The following is an 18,858-nucleotide window of genomic DNA, read 5'->3' on the forward strand; positions in this document are numbered from 1 at the left end:
ATAATGATTTAAAATGTATTTTAAGGGAAGACACTGACACAGTTTTTTCATGCACCTGTCAAGTTTGAGATTTTGGCCTATTTGGTGTTTCATAAAGTGTTTTTCAGACTAGAGAAAAGAAAACATCCAAAAGACACTGTTAAGTGTTTCTTTTATAGCACTTTATCTACTTGTGTCAATGCATTTCAATTACAATACATGTTTTTAAAAAGTTTTTTCTCCTACACTGAGCCAGAAATCTCCACTTCAGTAACACTGAACACACCAGACTTGTCTATATTCTGAAGGTTTTTGCAGAGGGATTTGTTCATATATAATTTGCTTGATATCATACAAAATTTTATCCCCCCCCCCCCCAAAACAAAACAAAACATTGTTTTCTGTCTGTTGTAAGTTTTTTTCTGAATTAAGGAGTGACTAAATAAAATACCCAAAATTCCCTCTGTAAAAAGTGTGACTTTTATATGTCAAAAAAATTAAACAGGAATTTTGAAACTGACTTCATCCAGTGTTTAGATTTTTGTACTAGAAATGTATGCAAATTAGCACATATTTCATTAAACAATGCCTCATTTGCATATTTAAACCCAACAGTTCAGAAAACTTGTAGTACAAAAAATGTTTGCAATTATCAATATAATCAATTAACTGGGTAAGTAAGATGATATTAGTTCAATTTTTTTACCCTATACACCTGCAGTGTCTCGCCTTAAAGTACAATTTTTTTTAATGTTTTTAAGTCATGAAAGTGTGCTTTTATTATATAATCTGGAATTATGGTTTTCTAAAAATACACTTTTTACATTTAAAGTACATGGTCATAGACATATATAAATGGGGACACTTTGCTGCAGCATGTGAAATGATTATTCATGACATTTAAATTCACTTCTGGTTAACTTCTCTGGCTTTCCCCACTGCTGCTTATGTAAGTACATTTCAAAACAAGTCTAATGTAATCGTGAGATACTGAGATGTGTTCATGTTTGTGTGTATTTGCTCTCCCGTTGTCTCAGTAGATTTGTTCTCTCTTTATCTTGCATGACAGACTGCAATGCAGGATTGCTAAGTGTTTGTAGCCCCCTAAGACTGCTGAGCGCACCCACCCACATACTGCAGAGAAGATGAGGACGAAGGGTTTTGTTTCCTCAGCATCTCCTGAGAGATCTCACACACAACGTTTCCATGGAGATGACACTTTATGTAGTTCTTTTGTGTTGAGCATGTAGGAATAAAAGACACAATCACACTTGTACTCGCAGATTATATGTTTCTAAAAGTGTCTTCCAAAATTGCTTTTATGTCTGTGTGCACATCTGTTTGCCTTCCTATATTTTAGTCTCATTTTTAAATTCTGCTTCATTTGAACATTGTTGCATTTTTTTAAACTCAGATGAGAACTCTAGTCTAATATATGACCTAAATGAGGGTAATTTCTTCCAAAATCTCCCGAGGTCTTTCTGCCTCAGAGCAAGAAATCGGAATGTGAAAACAGAACTTTAAACAATGAAAGAAAGGAAATGTTACTTTTTAAAGAAAAGAGGACCATTTAACACCGTTTCTTAAAATGCAAATGCACTGTATCAATATCTGACCCTGGATCACAAACCAGTCTTAAGTAGCACAGGTATATTTGTAGCAATAGCCAAAAATACATCAAATTTTCTTTAATGCCAAAAATCATTAGGATATAAGTAAAGATGTTCCATGAAGATATTTAGTAAATTTCCTACCATAAATATATGAAAACCTTTTTATTAGTAATATGTATTGCCAATTTAAAGGTGATTTTCTCAATATTTAGATTTTTTTGCACCCTCAGATTCCAGATTTTCGAAAACAGTTGTATCTCGGCCAAATATTATATTGACGTATAAATCTCAATTTAAAAAAATTGGCCCTTTTGACTGATTTTGTGGTCCAGGGTCACATATGGTTAGATGAAAAATACAGATGCAGAAGTCATGATTTGCATTCAATATTAGAGAACCAATATTTGTCAGATATTTGGAGACTAGTTGTCATAGTGGTTGGATCTCATTAACTTCAACTGTCAAAACTCCATGAACACAAATGTTTTCTCTAGCAGCAGTTTTGTATGTGAATTTCAATATAGTTCAAGCCTTACTCCATGCACTCTTAAAAATAATGATTCAACAAGGTTTAAAGTGATGCCATAGAAGAAGTGTTCAGCAAACATTTCTTAAAGGAACCATTTTTTTTCATAATGTGAAGAACATTTTAATAACCTAAAGAAGTTTTTTTTTTTAAACTGGGTTCGAGGACTCAAAGGGGCCGCAGAAGAGTGCTAGGGGGTCTGTGGAAAGATTAATACAGTGAAAAAATTTTAAATAAATAAATGGATAAAAACTAATATAAAATTAAAGTGGATAAATTGATTCATGCAAATAAATAAATAAATCCAACAGTACAGTATTATAGAGAGAAAAAAACCTAAATATTTTACATGTATTTCATTAGCCGCTATAGAGTGTTTTTATGATGCGACATCAGTCGGCCATATTGGTGGCAAAGAGTGTACACAATGCCACTGAACTGAACGAAACTCACACATTTTGCTGATTATTGCGGCTGATGGTTAGTTATTGTCATGTTTTGGACTGTACTAATCGGTCGGATCAGGAAAAACTTTTAGCAAAAAACACTTATAACAAAAAAACCATAACAAATCAAGAAGAAGAGTGCAAAAACATTTCTGAGGATCAAAAGGCATTTGTGGTTGGCCAAACTGAACCAGGATTTCCAGAGCAAGAATCTTGACAACATTCATGTTTGTTCTTATGATTTCCGGTCAGGTAGGTGAAATATTAAGCTAATATCTTAATTAATATTTAGTTTGTCAAAGTATTGCAACCTTTACTGCTTACAAAGTCCTTCTCTATGTTATTTAGCAGCTTCCACACATTCAGTGTATTCAGTAGTACATTAACCTTTAACCTTGCACTCAACGTTGTTGTTAACATCCAAATATCACCAATATGGCCTCGCATCCAGGTAACTGACCAAATCATGATGTAAGTGCAAACCCTCTTTAGGGAAATAACGAGAAGAATAACAACATGCAGTAAATGGTAAAACTGTTTGTCCTACAATTCAATAAAGATAATAGCCTACATTATAATAATATGCAAAGACACACCAATTAGCAATATCAAGCAGCAAAACCAGCTGTTTTGTACAGCTAAAAATAGCTGGACCTATAAAATGTACAAATGGCAACGCCCACATTTTTACAGGAATAAAAAGGTGGATATATCAAACATTTTATGGAGGTCCCTCACAAATATATATGGCGTCCACAGCATCTAAAAGATAAAAAAAAAACATCTATTGTCTAAAGAACCTGTAGCTTAATGAAAAGTTTTCATGGATGTTGAAGGTTCTTCATAAAACAACAAATCCGTAATTGTTAAGAATGTAGCGTATTTTAAATGTATTCATTCATTCATCTCGAATCAGTGATAAAAGCAGGTTTTTACTGTGACAGCTTACCTCATGCAGTCTGGACTGAATTCTGAAGCAATAAACACATTTTTGTTTTTTATTCCTGGGCAATGTGGAAATGGTCAATATTGTTTTGTAGCCAAGACTAGAGGTAAGGTATGTGTTTTTGTATTGAAATGAGCCCCACGCTTAGTGTGACAACTAGCCCCGGTAATCAATTGTTAAGCGTTTGATGATTCCGTGACTTGCGCAGGAGGGCGGGGAGCCTCGAGAGGCAAAGAAGGAGCAGAAAAGCAGCATCCTCAAATAACACCGCTTAAAAACGAGACCCTGAAGAATTATTCGCGTGTGAGGAAGTGAATGACATTGGCACATCAGGTAAGAAACCTGTTATCCATTCACGAGAGGGCGCGACAGCTCTGATTGATGTTCAGTAATTATCATATTAGAGCCTATACGTATCGATTGCATTTAACGTTATTTGCCAATATGTGTCCAATAAACCCAAAGACTAAAGATTCGTATTTACAACATGAGATATAGTATCTCCATTTTATTTTCCCGCCGTAAAAATTACACTACATACTATGACATTGAGGCTCCGTATTTCTAAAAATAGCTTTGGTGGATCTGTCAGGTGACCTCGACGTGTCAATGTTAATCTCGCTTTTAGCACCTAGTCCGATTGACTCAGTGTTTCATAACATGCCGTAAAATTTAAAACGCCCGCGTATAAAGTCAACTGGTAGGAGAGAAACATCACATTCATTCCCAGATGTTTCAGAGGAAAACAGGTGTACTAGGAACAAATACAGAACCACTGCAGTGCTTGGTTGCATAAAACAAAAGAACCGATTTTTCCTGCACAGCATAAGTCTATGAGCATTCTGGAGATACCGGGGCATGTTGTCACACTTTTTTTTTTTTTTTTTTTTTTTTTATTAAAGTTGATATTGTACGTGTATTTATATAAATGAGCATGGACCACAAAAATCTTTCCACTGATGTATGGTTTGTTATGATAGGACAGTATTTGGCTAAGATACAACAATTTGAAAATCTGGAATCTGAGGGTGCAAAAAATCTAAATACTGAGAACGTAATCTTAAATTGTCCGAATGGCATTCTTAATGCATATTACTAATTAAAAAATTAAGTTTTGATATATTTATGGTAGGAAATTTACTAAATATCTTCATGGAACATGATCTTTACTTAATATTCTAAGGATTTTTGGAATAAAAGAAAAATTTATAATTTTGGGCCCTATGACAAAATATGAGGTTGGGCCCCCCCTACCACACCAAAGCAGTTCTCTGGGGGCCCCTGAAGGGTGTGGGCCCTTAGAATTGTCCTAACTTCCCCCCCCTTAGCGGCGCCCCTGCCCGTGCTACTTATGACTGGTTTTGTGGTCCAGGGTCACATATATGTGTACTTTCATTTAGCGAGGATGCTTTAAATTGATCAAAAGTGATGATAAAGACATTTATAATGTTACAAAAGATTTCTATTTCAGATAAAAGCTGTTCTTCTTAGCCATTTTCAACATGATAATAACATGTTTTTTGAGCAGCAAACTACAATATTAGAATCTTTTCTGAAGGATCATGAGACTGGAGTAATGATGCTAAAATATCAACTTTGAAATCACAGGAATAAATTAAATTTTAAAATATATTCAAATAGAAAACGATTATTTTAAGTGGTAAAAATATTTTTATGTTTATGTTACTTTTAGCTCTAAGCATTTATGACAACCCCGATGAATTAATTTGTCTAAATTTTTCCAGATATGTATTCTGAGGAGTGGAGCAGGAATCGGCAGGGTCGAGAGAAGTTTGTGATCACGAATTTCAGCTTTAGTCAGCTGCCAGACGAGGAGAAGACGGGTAGGATAAAACCTCTCAGTGCTCATGGTGAGTTACAGATATTGTCAACACAGTTAGTATCAAGCAGTAACCAAATATACTAATCAGGGCTATAACTATTGCATATACAAAATGCAAGTGTGCAAGCACTGATGTATTTATGTATATATGTAAAAAATATTTAACAATTTTACTGTTTTTGCTGTACTGTGGATCAAATAAATGCAGGCTTTTTGAGCAGAAGAGGCTTCTTTAAAAAACATAAAACATCTTACTGTTCAAAAACCTAAACTTATAATCAATTTAAATGTGCTTTAGTACACCATAGAAAGCAGTTATTTTAAATAGCAAAAGTATGTCACTTCTGTAGAAAACACACCGCAAAAATGCTTTTCTTACTTAGATTTTTTGTCTCGTTTCCAGCCAAAAGATCTAAAAATTATTAAATCAAGAAGGATTTTCTAGACGAGTAAAAATTATTTTCTTGTTTTCAGAAAAAACAAGTCAAAATAAAGTGCATTTTTGCTTGAAACAAGCTAAGTAATCAGTTTTAAATAAGATTTTTTTGCTTACCCCATTGGCAGATTATTTTGCTTGTTCTAATCAAAAACTCACTTCATTTTGAAAATAATAATTTTGAAAATTAAAATATTTCTTTTTAGAAATTTTGACTGGAAACAAGACAAAAATCTAAGAAAGAAAAGCAATTTTTGCAGTGCATTACTGTTTAAAAACTTTTGACTGGTAGTGTACATTCAAGATTCTCTGATGTTGGTTAATAATATTTATAATAACAATAAAAGATATCAACGTTTTGCAAACTTTTTAAAAAGTTTTAATTTAAAATTTATTCAATTTTACTTTTTTAATTAATTTTTAGCTTTTTGTCAAGTCACAAACCCCATGCATTTTCCTTACAAGCCCCATGGGGTTTGCAAATCCTATTTTGGGAAACCCTGCTTTAGTCTTTTTTTACAGTCTATGGTAAGACATCATCATGCACAACACAAAAGAGTGGATTTTTATCTATAAATAACAGGGTTTCGATGCTCTGTCGTTCTGGTTTCTATTAATTTAAGCTCATGTCTTATTTTCAGACTCAGAGGAATCAATTCCTGATGATCGCTACCATGGCATCTACTTTGCCATGCTGTTGGCTGGCGTCGGCTTTCTACTGCCATACAATAGTTTCATCACTGATGTGGACTACCTCCACCGCAAATTCGCAGGTGTGATGCAAGCAACCTGTCGCATATCACAGGAAAGACTAAATTAAATTCACAGAGCTGTAGGTGGATAAGTAACAACAATGCATTGCACAGTCAAAATTCTTCTCTTTCATTGTCAGGCACCTCTATTGTGTTCGACATGAGTTTGACGTATATTCTGGTGGCTCTCAGTGCTGTCATTGTGAACAACGCACTTGTGGAGAGACTGAGCTTAAACACTCGCATCTGTGTGGGTGAGAACAAGCAAAAAGTCTGCTATTTTCTACTCACACATATTCTTTTTATTTAAAATCACTAAATATCCTGTGTTGCATAAATAGGATATCTGTTTGCATTGGGACCTTTGGTGTTTGTGAGTGTATTTGACGTCTGGTTGGAGCTGTTTGACACTCAGCAGTCCTATGCTGTTACTCTGGCTTCAATTGCCATTGTTGCATTTGGATGCACAGGTAAATATATACAAACAATCGTGCTCTTGCCATTGGCCTACATTGTGCTTTTGTGATCTGTAAACATTGTCCTTTTGACCTTTACAGTGCAGCAGTCCAGTTTCTATGGTTACACTGGGATGCTGCCCAAGAGGTACACACAGGGCGTGATGACTGGAGAGAGTGAGCTGAACTTCCATCACCACATGACTGAAATTATAACCATTATGTTAGAATAAATGTAATATTTACTTCACATTATTGTGCCTCATTCTCATTACTGTAATGTATTTGACTTTGTTTAGATTTTGTGATTTATATCGATATCAGTGAATATAGTAATTTACGTTACCAGTCAAAAGTTAGGGTTAGGGTTAGGGTACAGTAAGATTTTTAATGTTTTTTAAAGAAGTCTCTTCTGCTCACCAAGCCTCCATTTATTTGATCCAAAGTACAGCAAAAAACAATATTTTTACTAGTTTTACTATTTAAAATAACTGTTTTCTATTTGAATATATTTTAACATGTAATTTATTTTCAAAGCTGAATTTTTAGCATTATTACTCCAGTCACACAATCTGATTTGCTGCTCAAAAAACAATTATTAATATTATTATGCTGAATAGAAAGTTCAAAAGAACAACATTTATCTGAAATAGAAATCTTTTGTAACATTATACATGACTTCAAGCTTTTGAATGGTATAGTGTATAATGTTACAAAAGCTTTTTATTTCAGATAATCACTGATCTTTGGATCTTTCTAAAAAAATGTACTCAACTGTTTTAAATATTGATACTAATACTAATAATACTAATAAACAGCAAATCAGCATATTAGAATGATATCACAATAATTCACAAGTATCCACAAAATAAAGTTATAGTTATCACAACAATGAAAATTTACAACAGGTGATCATTTACTTACCTTCAGGCCATCCAAGATGTATATGAGTTTGTTTTTTCATCAGAAAATTTGGAGAAATGTAGCATGACATCACTTGGATCAATGGATCCTCTGCAGTGAATGGGTGCCATCAGAATGAGAGTCCAAACAGCTGATAAAAACATCACAATGATTGACACACAACTCCAGTCCATTAATTAACGTCTTATGAAGCAAAAAGATATGCATTTGTGAGGATCAAATCCATCAAGGCATTTTAAAGCAACACTAAAGAGTTTTTTTTTTTTTACCTTAAAATAATGTTTCCGAACTCGTGTCAGTGGTTCATCAACTCATAACAGGGTGAAACGGCACTTTTGTATTCGCTTTGCGACCCTCTATCGGCCATAACAGCACTATGTAAGTTTGGGTCGTCGGGTTTTGTAGTTCAAATGCGACTTGCTTTACGGAAAAATAAATAGCAAACTATGTCATTATTATGTTTTATTTCGTTTTCATACTTTCATAAAGTCATGCAACATACTCTACCTTGTCACTGGACATTGTTATTTGGATAGCCTCCAAACAAATAACGTGCATGTGATGCGACGGTAGGATTCAATTATTTACGACAGCAGTAATGGACAATTCCGCTTCCAACCTGTAGAGGGAGAGAAGTTCTTTAGTGTTGCTTTAACTTTAAAGGAACACTCCACTTTTTTTGGAAATAGGCTCATTCTCCAACTCCCCCCGAGTTAATAAGTTGAGTTTTACCGTTTTGAAATCCATTCAGTCGTTCTCCTGTTCTGGCGATATCACTTTTAGCATAGCTTAGCATAGATCATTGAATCCTATTAGACCAATAGCATCGCGTTCAAAAATGACCAATGAGTTTCCATATTTGTCCTATTTAAAACTTGACTCTTCTGTAGTTATATCGTGTACTAAGACCGGTGGAAATGCAAAGCTGCGAGTTTCTAGGCTGATAAGATTAGGAACTACACTTCCATTCCTGCGTAATAGTCAAGGAAGTTTGCTGCCGTAATATGGCCGAAGCAGGCGGAGTATTATCAGAAATGAGTTCCCAGCTAGTTTAGCATTTGCACATGTGCTGCGTGGTATTACTGCTCCTGCTTCAGCCTTATTACGGCAGCAAACTTCCTTGACTATTACGCCGGAATGGGAGTGTAGTTCCTAATCTTATCAGCCTAGAAAATTGAAGCATTGCACTTCCACCGGTCTTAGTACACGATATAACTACAGAAGAGTCAAGTTTTAAATAGGACAAATATCGAAACTCGTTGGTCATTTTTGAACGTGATGCTAATGGTCTAATAGGATTCAATGATCTATGCTAAGCTATGCTAAAAGTGATATCGCCAGAACAGGAGAAAGGCTGAATGGATTTCAAAACGGTAAAACCCAATTTATTAACTCGGGGGGAGTTGGAGAATGAGCTTATTTCCAAAAAAAGTGGAGTGTTCCTTTAAACCATCACTTCTGACCAAAATATCATAATCCATAATAACACATCCTCCAGTGGAAAAGTCCACCCCCTGTTGTCTTTTCACATCAACATCCAACAACATATTTGCTTAGAACTGTTTTGGACTGGTTTCATTTCTAAACAGTTCTTGATTGGTGCATATTTCTCTACTGATTCAGACAACACTATTTTTTCACTGGAGAAAGCAAGATTATAAATAGAGGACAAATGCTCATTTTTGGGTGAAAATTATAGGCAGTACAACAAATACAGATTCTTTAAAAAATACAGTTTTATTAATAATAGATATAATTATATTATAGATATAATTTAAATAACATTTTTCACATTACAGTAATGAGAATTTTGTTTTGCATTATGACAATATGAATAACTGATATGATTTTTTTTTAAATTCCAAAATATGAATTGTTTGTATTGCAGTTGATACTTTTTTCTCAATTGTGGTTGTTTCAGGCACTGCGGGAGTTATCGTCTCTCTGAGTCGAATTTTTACAAAGCTGCTGGTGGAAGACGAGAAGAATAACACCATTATCTTCTTCCTGTTCTCAGTCTCAATAGAGACACTCTGTTTTCTGTTACACGTGGTGGTGCGACGGACACACTTTGTCCGTTATCACACCGACAGAGCTCGCCACAGCTGGCTCAAAGGACAGATTAATAATGTTACTACAAAAAAGCACAGCGGCTATCAGATACATTATGACAGCAGTGCAGAGGAAGAGGTACTTTCACACATAGAAATACTGGTTTGCACTTGACTTTTGGGGCTGTATGTTACAAACAAGTTTTCTGTGGGTCTTTGGCTAACTGTTTTCCCTCTTACATTACAGGAAAAGTTATATGTTAACCATGGCAACAAAATGGGTGTAATCAAAAACTTGAAAAGCTCCCTACCTAAAAAGCCTTTTTGGATGTACAGCTGAGGTCAAAAGTTTACATCCCCCTTTCAGAATCTGCAACATGTTAATTATTTTACCAAAATAAGAGGGATCATACAAAATACATGTTATTGTTCATTTAGTATTGACCTGAATAAGATATTACACATAAAATATGTTTACATATAAATTATAAAAATGGGGGGGGGGGGGGGGTGAAGGTGAACATTTTTTGAAATCAGGGTAAATTTATTTTGTCTTCTGGGAAGCATGTAACATCTTCTGTAGTCTGTGAAGGGCTGTACTAAATGAAAAAAAATATGATATATAGGCAAAGTCAGAAAAATATACACATCTCCATTCTGTTCAAAAGTTTTCACCCCCCCCCCCCCCAATTCTGAAATGGGTCATTTTTATAAATTCAACTATTCTTTTCACCTTATCTTATTCAGGTCAGTAGGCTACTAAATAAACAATAACATGCATTTTGTATGATTCCTCTTATTTTGGTAAAATAATTACTATTTTGCAGATTCTGAAAGGGGGATGTAAACTTCTGACCTCAACTGTATGCCAGTTTTTGACAAAAGTATATTTTAAAACATTATGTTTTAATAGCCTTTTGTCATGCTTATTTAAATGTACATCAAGTACTTGATTATAATTGTAGCTGTTTTATTTGATATAAATTTAAACTATAATACATTTTCATTTAATTGCAATTAACATTGTGTTCAGTTCTCACTTAAGTATATTCTTTTAAAGGGATAGTTCACTCCAAAATGAAACTTTTATCATCATTTACTCACTAAGTTGCTCCAAGTTTTTTTTTGTTTGTTTGTTGAACACAAAAGAAGATATTTTGAAGAATTTTGGTAACCAAACGGTTGCCGGTAGGCAGTTCTATAGTACGGAAGACAAATAAAAATGGAAACTTAACTGAGGGTGAGTAAATGATGGCAGAGTTTTCATTTTTGTGTGATCTATCCCTTTAAGTATTTTATTTCCATAATAATTTTATTATTACTATATTATTATCTTTTTTTTTATTCATTTCTAAAATGTTTTGGTAGAAAATAGTTTCATCTCAAAATGAAATGTTTCATTAATGTTTCAATCTGTTGTAAGCAGTAGACAGCTCAACCAGACTTCTAGACAGTCATTGTTTAGGATGATTTGCTCAAAGATAAAACTGACACTGACTCATGGCTTTTCCACAAATTAGGATGGAGTGGTGTCAAGCACAGTTGACGAGGCTGATGCAGTTAATCTGGGTAACTGTACCCATGGAGACGGGATATACGTCAGATTTGATGTGCCCAAACCAGACACCAAAAGGAGCTGGATGAGCGTGAAGGGTGAGATAAAGGTTTAATCACAAACGATGAACAGACTACAAAATTATAGTTATAGTTCCCACAAAAATGAAATTTACTGGGAATATACTCACCCTCAGGCCATTCGAGCAGTAGAAAAATGTGTTCCTTCATCTAAGCAAATGTAGAGAAATGTAGCATTTCATCACTTGCTTGCCAATGGATCCTGTGCAGTGAATGGGTGCCGTCAGAATGAAAGTTCAAACAGCTGATAAAAAACATCTCATTATCCACTTTTTCAAGACATTAATTGATAGACTGGCGATGAGTGGATAACTTGTGGATTAATGTGATGCTTTTCATCAGCTATTTGGACTCTCATTCTGATGGCACCCATTCACCGCAGAGGATCCATTGGTGAGCAAGTGATGTAATGTTACATTTATCCAAATCTGATCTGATAAAGACACAAAATCATTTACATCCTGGGTAGCCTGAAGGTGAGCAAATGTTTTATTTTTTGGTGAATTTGCTTTACGTTCAATAAGTTTTTGACATAAATTATGACGACTTTCTTACAGAGCTGCTGGGTCAGAGGTGTGCTGTTGCCCGGGTGATCTGGCCCTATATGCTCTCGATTTTGGTGACGTATTTCATCACATTGTGTCTGTTCCCTGGTTTGGAGTCAGAGTTACGCAACGATACACTGGGAGAATGGCTGCCTATTCTCACCATGGCTCTGTTCAACATGGCAGACTTTGTGGGCAAGGTGAAATGAAGCTGTTTGATATCATCTGGGAGCATACAATCAAACCAAAAATTATTCAGACAACAGATATAATTTTTGATGTAGGACACTATAGTTCAATAACTATAAGTGAGGTTAGTAAAATAATGTAAACTGTGATTTATTATTCCCAAAAATTCTTCATACAATGGACTAACAGTAAAACTGATACAAATTTGGGACTAAAAATTATTCAAACACTGACCATGTTTTGCTTAAGTGTTTTTTATTTAATTGCTAATGCGACCTTTTTACGACACATACTGAACAAATTTAAGCATTGCTTGGTAATTGGTCAACTAAGTATTCATAGTTGTGTAAATATTGTCATCCATTACATACCTTTCTATTAAAGTTATCTGACATTATCAAGATGAATTTGTTCTAATACAGTTTAACTCTGAGTTCTTGTCATATTTTATTACCATTTTCTATAGGGAATAATCTGTGATAATGTGAGAAATGGTGAAGGTGTCTGAATACATTTCGGTTTGACTGTATATATAAGGGGTCATTTGATGTTGCTAAAAATAACATTATTTTGTGTATTTGGTGTAATGCAATGTGTTTGAGATAAAAAAAAAACATTATTTTCCACATACATTACATTATTGTTGCTCCTCTCTGCCCCACCTTTCTGAAACGCATAAATTTTTACAAAGCTCATCCTTGTAAAGCGCAATGTGCTCTCATTAGCCAGTTATCCAGTGTGTTGTGATTGGCCGAATACCTCAAGTGTGTGACGGAAATGTTATGCCCCTAACCATGTTGTGATGCTGTGTCGCAGCGCAATGAGACAAAAATGATAAAACTCATTATAAACAGGGCATTTGTTGCATCCAGTGAGCACATAATTACTGATTATGATGAGTCATACTGTCTTTTTATGCATTGTTGCATCACGCCATGTAAAATATAACACCATATCTGCATTTATGGTTGTAGAAATGACAAACCACAAGCACTACTCTGCACTGCTCAAAACTTGTGTTTGATTATTCAGTACAAAATTCTTTAAATATGAAAACGTACTTACAGGCTGTGAGTCAGAAGAGCCAGACTGTCCTTGCAAACTTGGAATTGCCCCATTTTATAGAAACAACCTTTGTGCATAGCCTGCATTGTGGACTACTCTCCCAGGTTCAGGAAACAGTCCTCCCTAAATGTTGTAAATGTAACGCAACCACTGATTTCTAGTCGTGTACTCATTTGGAAGGCCAAACAAAGTACTTTCACTTTCGCAATGAAACACACAGCGTCTTCACGACATGGCAGCGGCTGCAACAATACTACAGCGAGAATATAATTTGCGTATACATTTGTGTGGTATTATGCAAATCTTCCCACATTGTGATGTAGACATGGGGGCGTGTTTAAATGACCCATTTTAGGAAGGTGTGTCTGAGTCCTAACTTTTATAAAGAATATAAGACACACTCAGACATCTTTGGGTTTGAGACTTCTTTGCAACTTTACAGATCTTATATATGCACAAACAGCTTGTAACGCTCCAAAGACAAAGGAAAATATAAAATTGCATCATACGACCCCTTGAAAAATGGCAAATGTTCAAAGCTGACTTTATTTCTCTCTTTAGATTTTGGCAGCGTGTCCATATGAGTGCGGTGGTGTGCAGCTGCTGGTGTGTTCGTGTTTGCGCATTCTCTTCCTGCCCCTGTTTGTGATGTGCGTGTCGCCCGCGCAGCGCCCCTTGCTGGCACACCCAGCCTGGCCCTGCGGCCTGTCTGTGATGCTGGGAATCAGTAACGGATACCTTGGCTCTGTACCAATGATACAGGCGGCCGGCAAGGTGCCACTTCAGCAGCGAGAAGTGGCTGGTGAGTATGGCTGACACACAAGTAATTATCTAAAACATTTGTTACTCACAAGATTTAGGGATGTACGCGTTATTACGTGATCAAACCACCTGATCCATCTGCACCAAAGTCCCTTTATGAAGTCTTTAATCCGCACTGACTGAAGAGCAGAGCCTAAGCCCATTTTCGCATGCCGCTGACAATTTTACGTTTCAACCACTAGAGGGCAGTTACTCTATTTACCTTGGCATAGTTAAATAATAACAGTTCTGTTAATAATAACAACTCTGTTCTGTTATAATAGCGGCTCAGCTCCATGATTAAATATATATTTTCCTCCATGTGCTAGCTACTGAAATGAGCCGCTCTGTGAAACAGCCAATTAGAGCAGAACTCATCATTATTATTCATGAACCTTCCAAATAAGGTAATAACAGACCATTCATTCTAGGGACAAATCCTAAGGTTATAAATGGACCTGTAAAACCGTTTCTGGAGAATTTTGGCCCTTTCCTATGCCATATACCTTCTATGTAGATATCAGAGAACAATTTAAAATATTGTATCAATGCATTCTATGGCACCTTTAAAATACAGTTCCTCACACATAACCTTTTTATTTATTTATTTGCAGTTCCCTGAGTTTCAGTACTGAAAAAAATCAGTGAGATAAAATTCATGTGGATAGCATAGCTAATAATGTATTTTGAAACATTTGATGAGCAGAAGGCTGTTTGAGTTGATATAGAATATCTGGCAAATTGCTGAAGGCTTCTCATTGTTGCTGTTACTGTCTAGGTAGGAGCAGCAATTAATATATTTAAAGAATACATTTTGTGATTTTTATCCATTTTGTTTCAATTTTTTTACAGGGAACACCATGACTGTATCATATATGGCTGGACTGATGCTCGGCTCTGCTGTGTCTTACTCAACATACAGCCTGACCTCACAGGCACATTCAACTCACACGCTGAAACTCAACAACACACTTACATTACAGAGCTATATGCCTGGTCACTGATTGTCTCTGTCTCACACGTACACTGTTTTGTATAGTTGTTAATGTAAGAATAAAGAGCATTTCCAGAGACTATCCCTGCTGAAACCAGCTTAGACCAGAGTTTGCATACTGGTCCAGGCTGGTTTGCTGGTTAAAGGGATAGTTCACCCAAAAATGAAAATTTGATGTTTATTTGCTTACCCCCAGGGCATCCAAGATGTAGGTGACTTTGTTTCCTCAGCAGAACACAAACGAAGATTTTTAACGAAAACCGGTGCACTCTGCCAGCCAAATAATGAACATGGATGGGCACCAGACCTTTAAAAGTAAACAAAAACCTGCACAGACAAATCCAAATTACACCCTACGGCTCGTGACGATACATAGATGTCCTAAGACACGAAACGATCGGTTTTTGCGAGAAACTGAACAGTATTTATATCATTTTTTACCTTTGATACACAGCCACGTCCATCTGTCCTGAGCACATTAATTTGTATTTGTCTGTGCATGTTTTTTTTTTTACTTTTAAAGGTCTGGTGCCCATCCACATCCATTATTTGGCTGGCAGACTGCACCGGTTTTCGTTAAAAATCTTCAATTTTTGGGTGAACTATCCCTTTAAGCGAAGAATCCCAGTTTGGGACACCAGCATATAAGCATTTAATTCCAGGGACCAGCATTCAAAACACAACATATACTGGTGAGCAGCTACATATGCTGAATTGTTCATCAGGGATTGTTGGATATTCATTTAATTATTATATATGACTGTCTGAATAACCGTTAAATTGTTAAATAAATTGATGTATGACTGTTCCTGTCATGTTTCAATGTACAGCCACCATGTGTAATTTGTAGATATTCTGTGTAGCTCTACATTATGACTGGTTGATATAGTCATCTAGATGTCTTGTTTTAGTTCATGGCCTTCCACTTTGACCTATTTAAAACAAGGTTAGCTAACAAACATTATTCACAAAATGTCTTATTCTGGCCGAAAAGCAGCTGTTTTGACAGGAAGGTGTCGTTTGACTGAGATGTCAAATTAACTACAGTTGAGGTCAAACGTTTACATACACCTTGCAGAATCGGCAACATGTTAATTATTTGACCAAAATAAAAGGGATCATACAAAATGCATGTTATTTTTTATTTAGTACTGACCTGAATAAGATATTTCACATAAAAGACGTTTAGATATAGTCCACAAGAGAAAATAATAGATGAATTTATAAAAATGACCCTGTTCAAAATTTACATACGTTGATTTTTAGTACTGTGTTTTTTATCTGAATGATCCACAGCTGTGTTTTTGTTTAGTGATAGTTGTTCATGAGTGCCTTGTTTTTCCTAAACAGTTAAACTGCCCACTGTTCTTCAGATCCTTCAGGTCCCATAGATTCTGTGTTTTTTCAGCATTTTTGTGTATTTGTACCCTTTCCAACAATGACTGTATGATTTTGAGATTCATCTTTTCACACTGAGGACAACTAAGGGACTCATATGCAACTATTACAGAAGGTTCAAATGCTGACCGATGCTCCAGAAGGGCATCAAAAATAACATGCATTTTGTATAATCCTTCTTATTTTGGTAAAATAATTAACATTTTGCAGATTCTGCAAGGTGTATGTAAACTTTTGACTTCAATTACACATACTGTTTGATTTGATGACCAGGTTCATCTAAAAGTGGACATGGTGCACAGTCAACACAGAATGTGTTTTTTCTTTGACAAAACATGGGCAGTGGAATGAGGAAAACCATTTTTAGAAATGTTAACTTATTTTAACTTTAGTGCTGCATTTTTGGAACTGCGTGAAAGCATTAATATAGTAAAACAATGGAAAAGTTGCTCAGTGTAATGGAAAAACAAGTTCTGTGTGAATGGCCCCTAAGACTTGATGCCACGGATCTTACAGACTTTGCCAAATACAGCAACTATTGTAGCAGCCTGTGAAGCTGCAGTGCTTGTGTTGCAGTGTCTCATAATCCCATCATTTACTGTCATTTTTACACTGTTTCTGTTAATAAAAGAGCGAAAAGGCTAGAAAAAGATTGGAGGTTGTCATTTTGAGAACGCCTGTACTTGCACGTTTAGTTGAAGTTTGCAGGTTGTTTAGCAATTGGGTTAGGCATTACCAGTTCCAAGTCAAGACCAGTTCAATCCAGTAAATAAAATCCAAAATCAGTCATAATGAAATCTGTACTGATTTACTCTAATAAACTAAATGTAAAATTCTCACTTTTTTCTCAGATGCTTGTTTTCCTCCATTGATGTTGGTTAAAATACAGAGCCTCTGCAATCGTCACAGACAGCTTGGTACAAGGAATTTCCCTTATTTATTTATTTAGTTGCACTTTGTTGCATTGTGTTGTAAGGTTAACGGAAATGCCTTAAAGGATGATGTCCTGGCAGAAAATTACAGTACATTTTCAGTTTTATTTTTGTTGTCTGATACCGATAAGTTAACAAAATCTAGTTATGTAATCAAGTGCAAAAGCACACATATTTTTTTTCTACAAGCATCCAGTACAAGGTTTGCAGCATTAATGATTTTAATTAGAGGTTAATAGTTTTACAAACAAATTCAGACAAATTATAATGATAAAACTTACAATCAATTTCATTATAATTTTACAGTCATTCTAATTGATTAAGAAACACAGCATATCATTCAATATAGATTCCCTTAAAAATGTATGCAAACTTAAAATTTGTTGTAACAACTCAGCAACAAATCAGCTATACAAGTTTTGCAGTCTTACAAGTATTAGAAATGATTATTGTTTTAGAATTCTGACAGGAAATATTATAGTGATTATAACTGTAATGAAATTACAATCTGCATAAAACATCATTTGAAACAGGTTCCCTCAAAAATGTTTGCAAAGTTTAATTGCTCAGTGAGGCTTAATTTTTATGTAACCCCTGTCTGCTTTTGTTGTTATTATTGAAACAACGTAAATGTTGTTTCATAACGGTTTCCCAACTCTGCCTCTAAAGCAGCCACACTCATCTCCCTAATATTGGAGTTATTGTCATTGGTTCCAATGAATCCCCATGAGTCTGAACATATGTTATTCTGGTCTAAGCAGCAGTATGCAGTCCAGAAATGACTAGGCACATTCACTCTATTGTTTATGTTTTGAGTGCCTGGTACCACCCCTGTCACAATGTAAACAGGTTGCAAATTACATTTTCTTTCCAGATTTTTTGCCAGTTTTCTTTCTATACCCCACCAAACAACACTGTTAAAGTTACTGTTTTGTGGAGCAGCATTGGTGAGAGTGAAGGTGGCATCAGCACAACTCTGTGAGTTTGCCAGGTAGACTGGTGCCAGATGACCTCTGTCATAGCCAGAATTCCCATAATCTCTATTGAGAGCTTGATTGAGTCCACGTTTACTCTTATCCACAGTCCTTGAAAAATCCATGTTTTTTCCTTTCCTATCATCATCAATCTGCAACATTTTATTAAATATAAAAGAAAATATACACATGATATATTTGGGATATAAGAAAAACAAAAACAAAAAAACAAATGTACATCCATTTATCTTTCAGTTTTTCCTGTGTTTTACACAACATACTTGTGTGAGAACACATGCTAAAAATCGCTCTTTTAATTAGTAAACATTTATCTATTCATCTGTGTGTAATACT

At 35.2% G+C, this 18,858-nt stretch overlaps 1 protein-coding gene across 1 annotated transcript; it reads left to right on the forward strand.

The window, feature by feature from the left end:
* The first annotated feature begins 3,723 nt into the window (after positions 1-3,723).
* LOC141337118 (equilibrative nucleoside transporter 4-like) lies at positions 3,724-17,355 on the forward strand. Its single transcript, XM_073842878.1, has 11 exons — positions 3,724-3,843; positions 5,256-5,381; positions 6,431-6,562; positions 6,682-6,795; positions 6,883-7,011; positions 7,099-7,173; positions 9,842-10,110; positions 11,492-11,624; positions 12,164-12,351; positions 13,967-14,207; positions 15,059-17,355. Exons 2-11 carry the CDS (start codon positions 5,258-5,260, stop codon positions 15,208-15,210), a joined length of 1,557 nt encoding a protein of 518 aa, XP_073698979.1. The 5' UTR covers positions 3,724-3,843; positions 5,256-5,257; the 3' UTR covers positions 15,211-17,355.
* The last annotated feature ends 1,503 nt before the right edge of the window (positions 17,356-18,858 follow it).

Source organism: Garra rufa, chromosome 6 (assembly GCF_049309525.1).
Source record: "Garra rufa chromosome 6, GarRuf1.0, whole genome shotgun sequence".
In the NCBI taxonomy this organism is placed as follows: domain Eukaryota; kingdom Metazoa; phylum Chordata; class Actinopteri; order Cypriniformes; family Cyprinidae; genus Garra; species Garra rufa.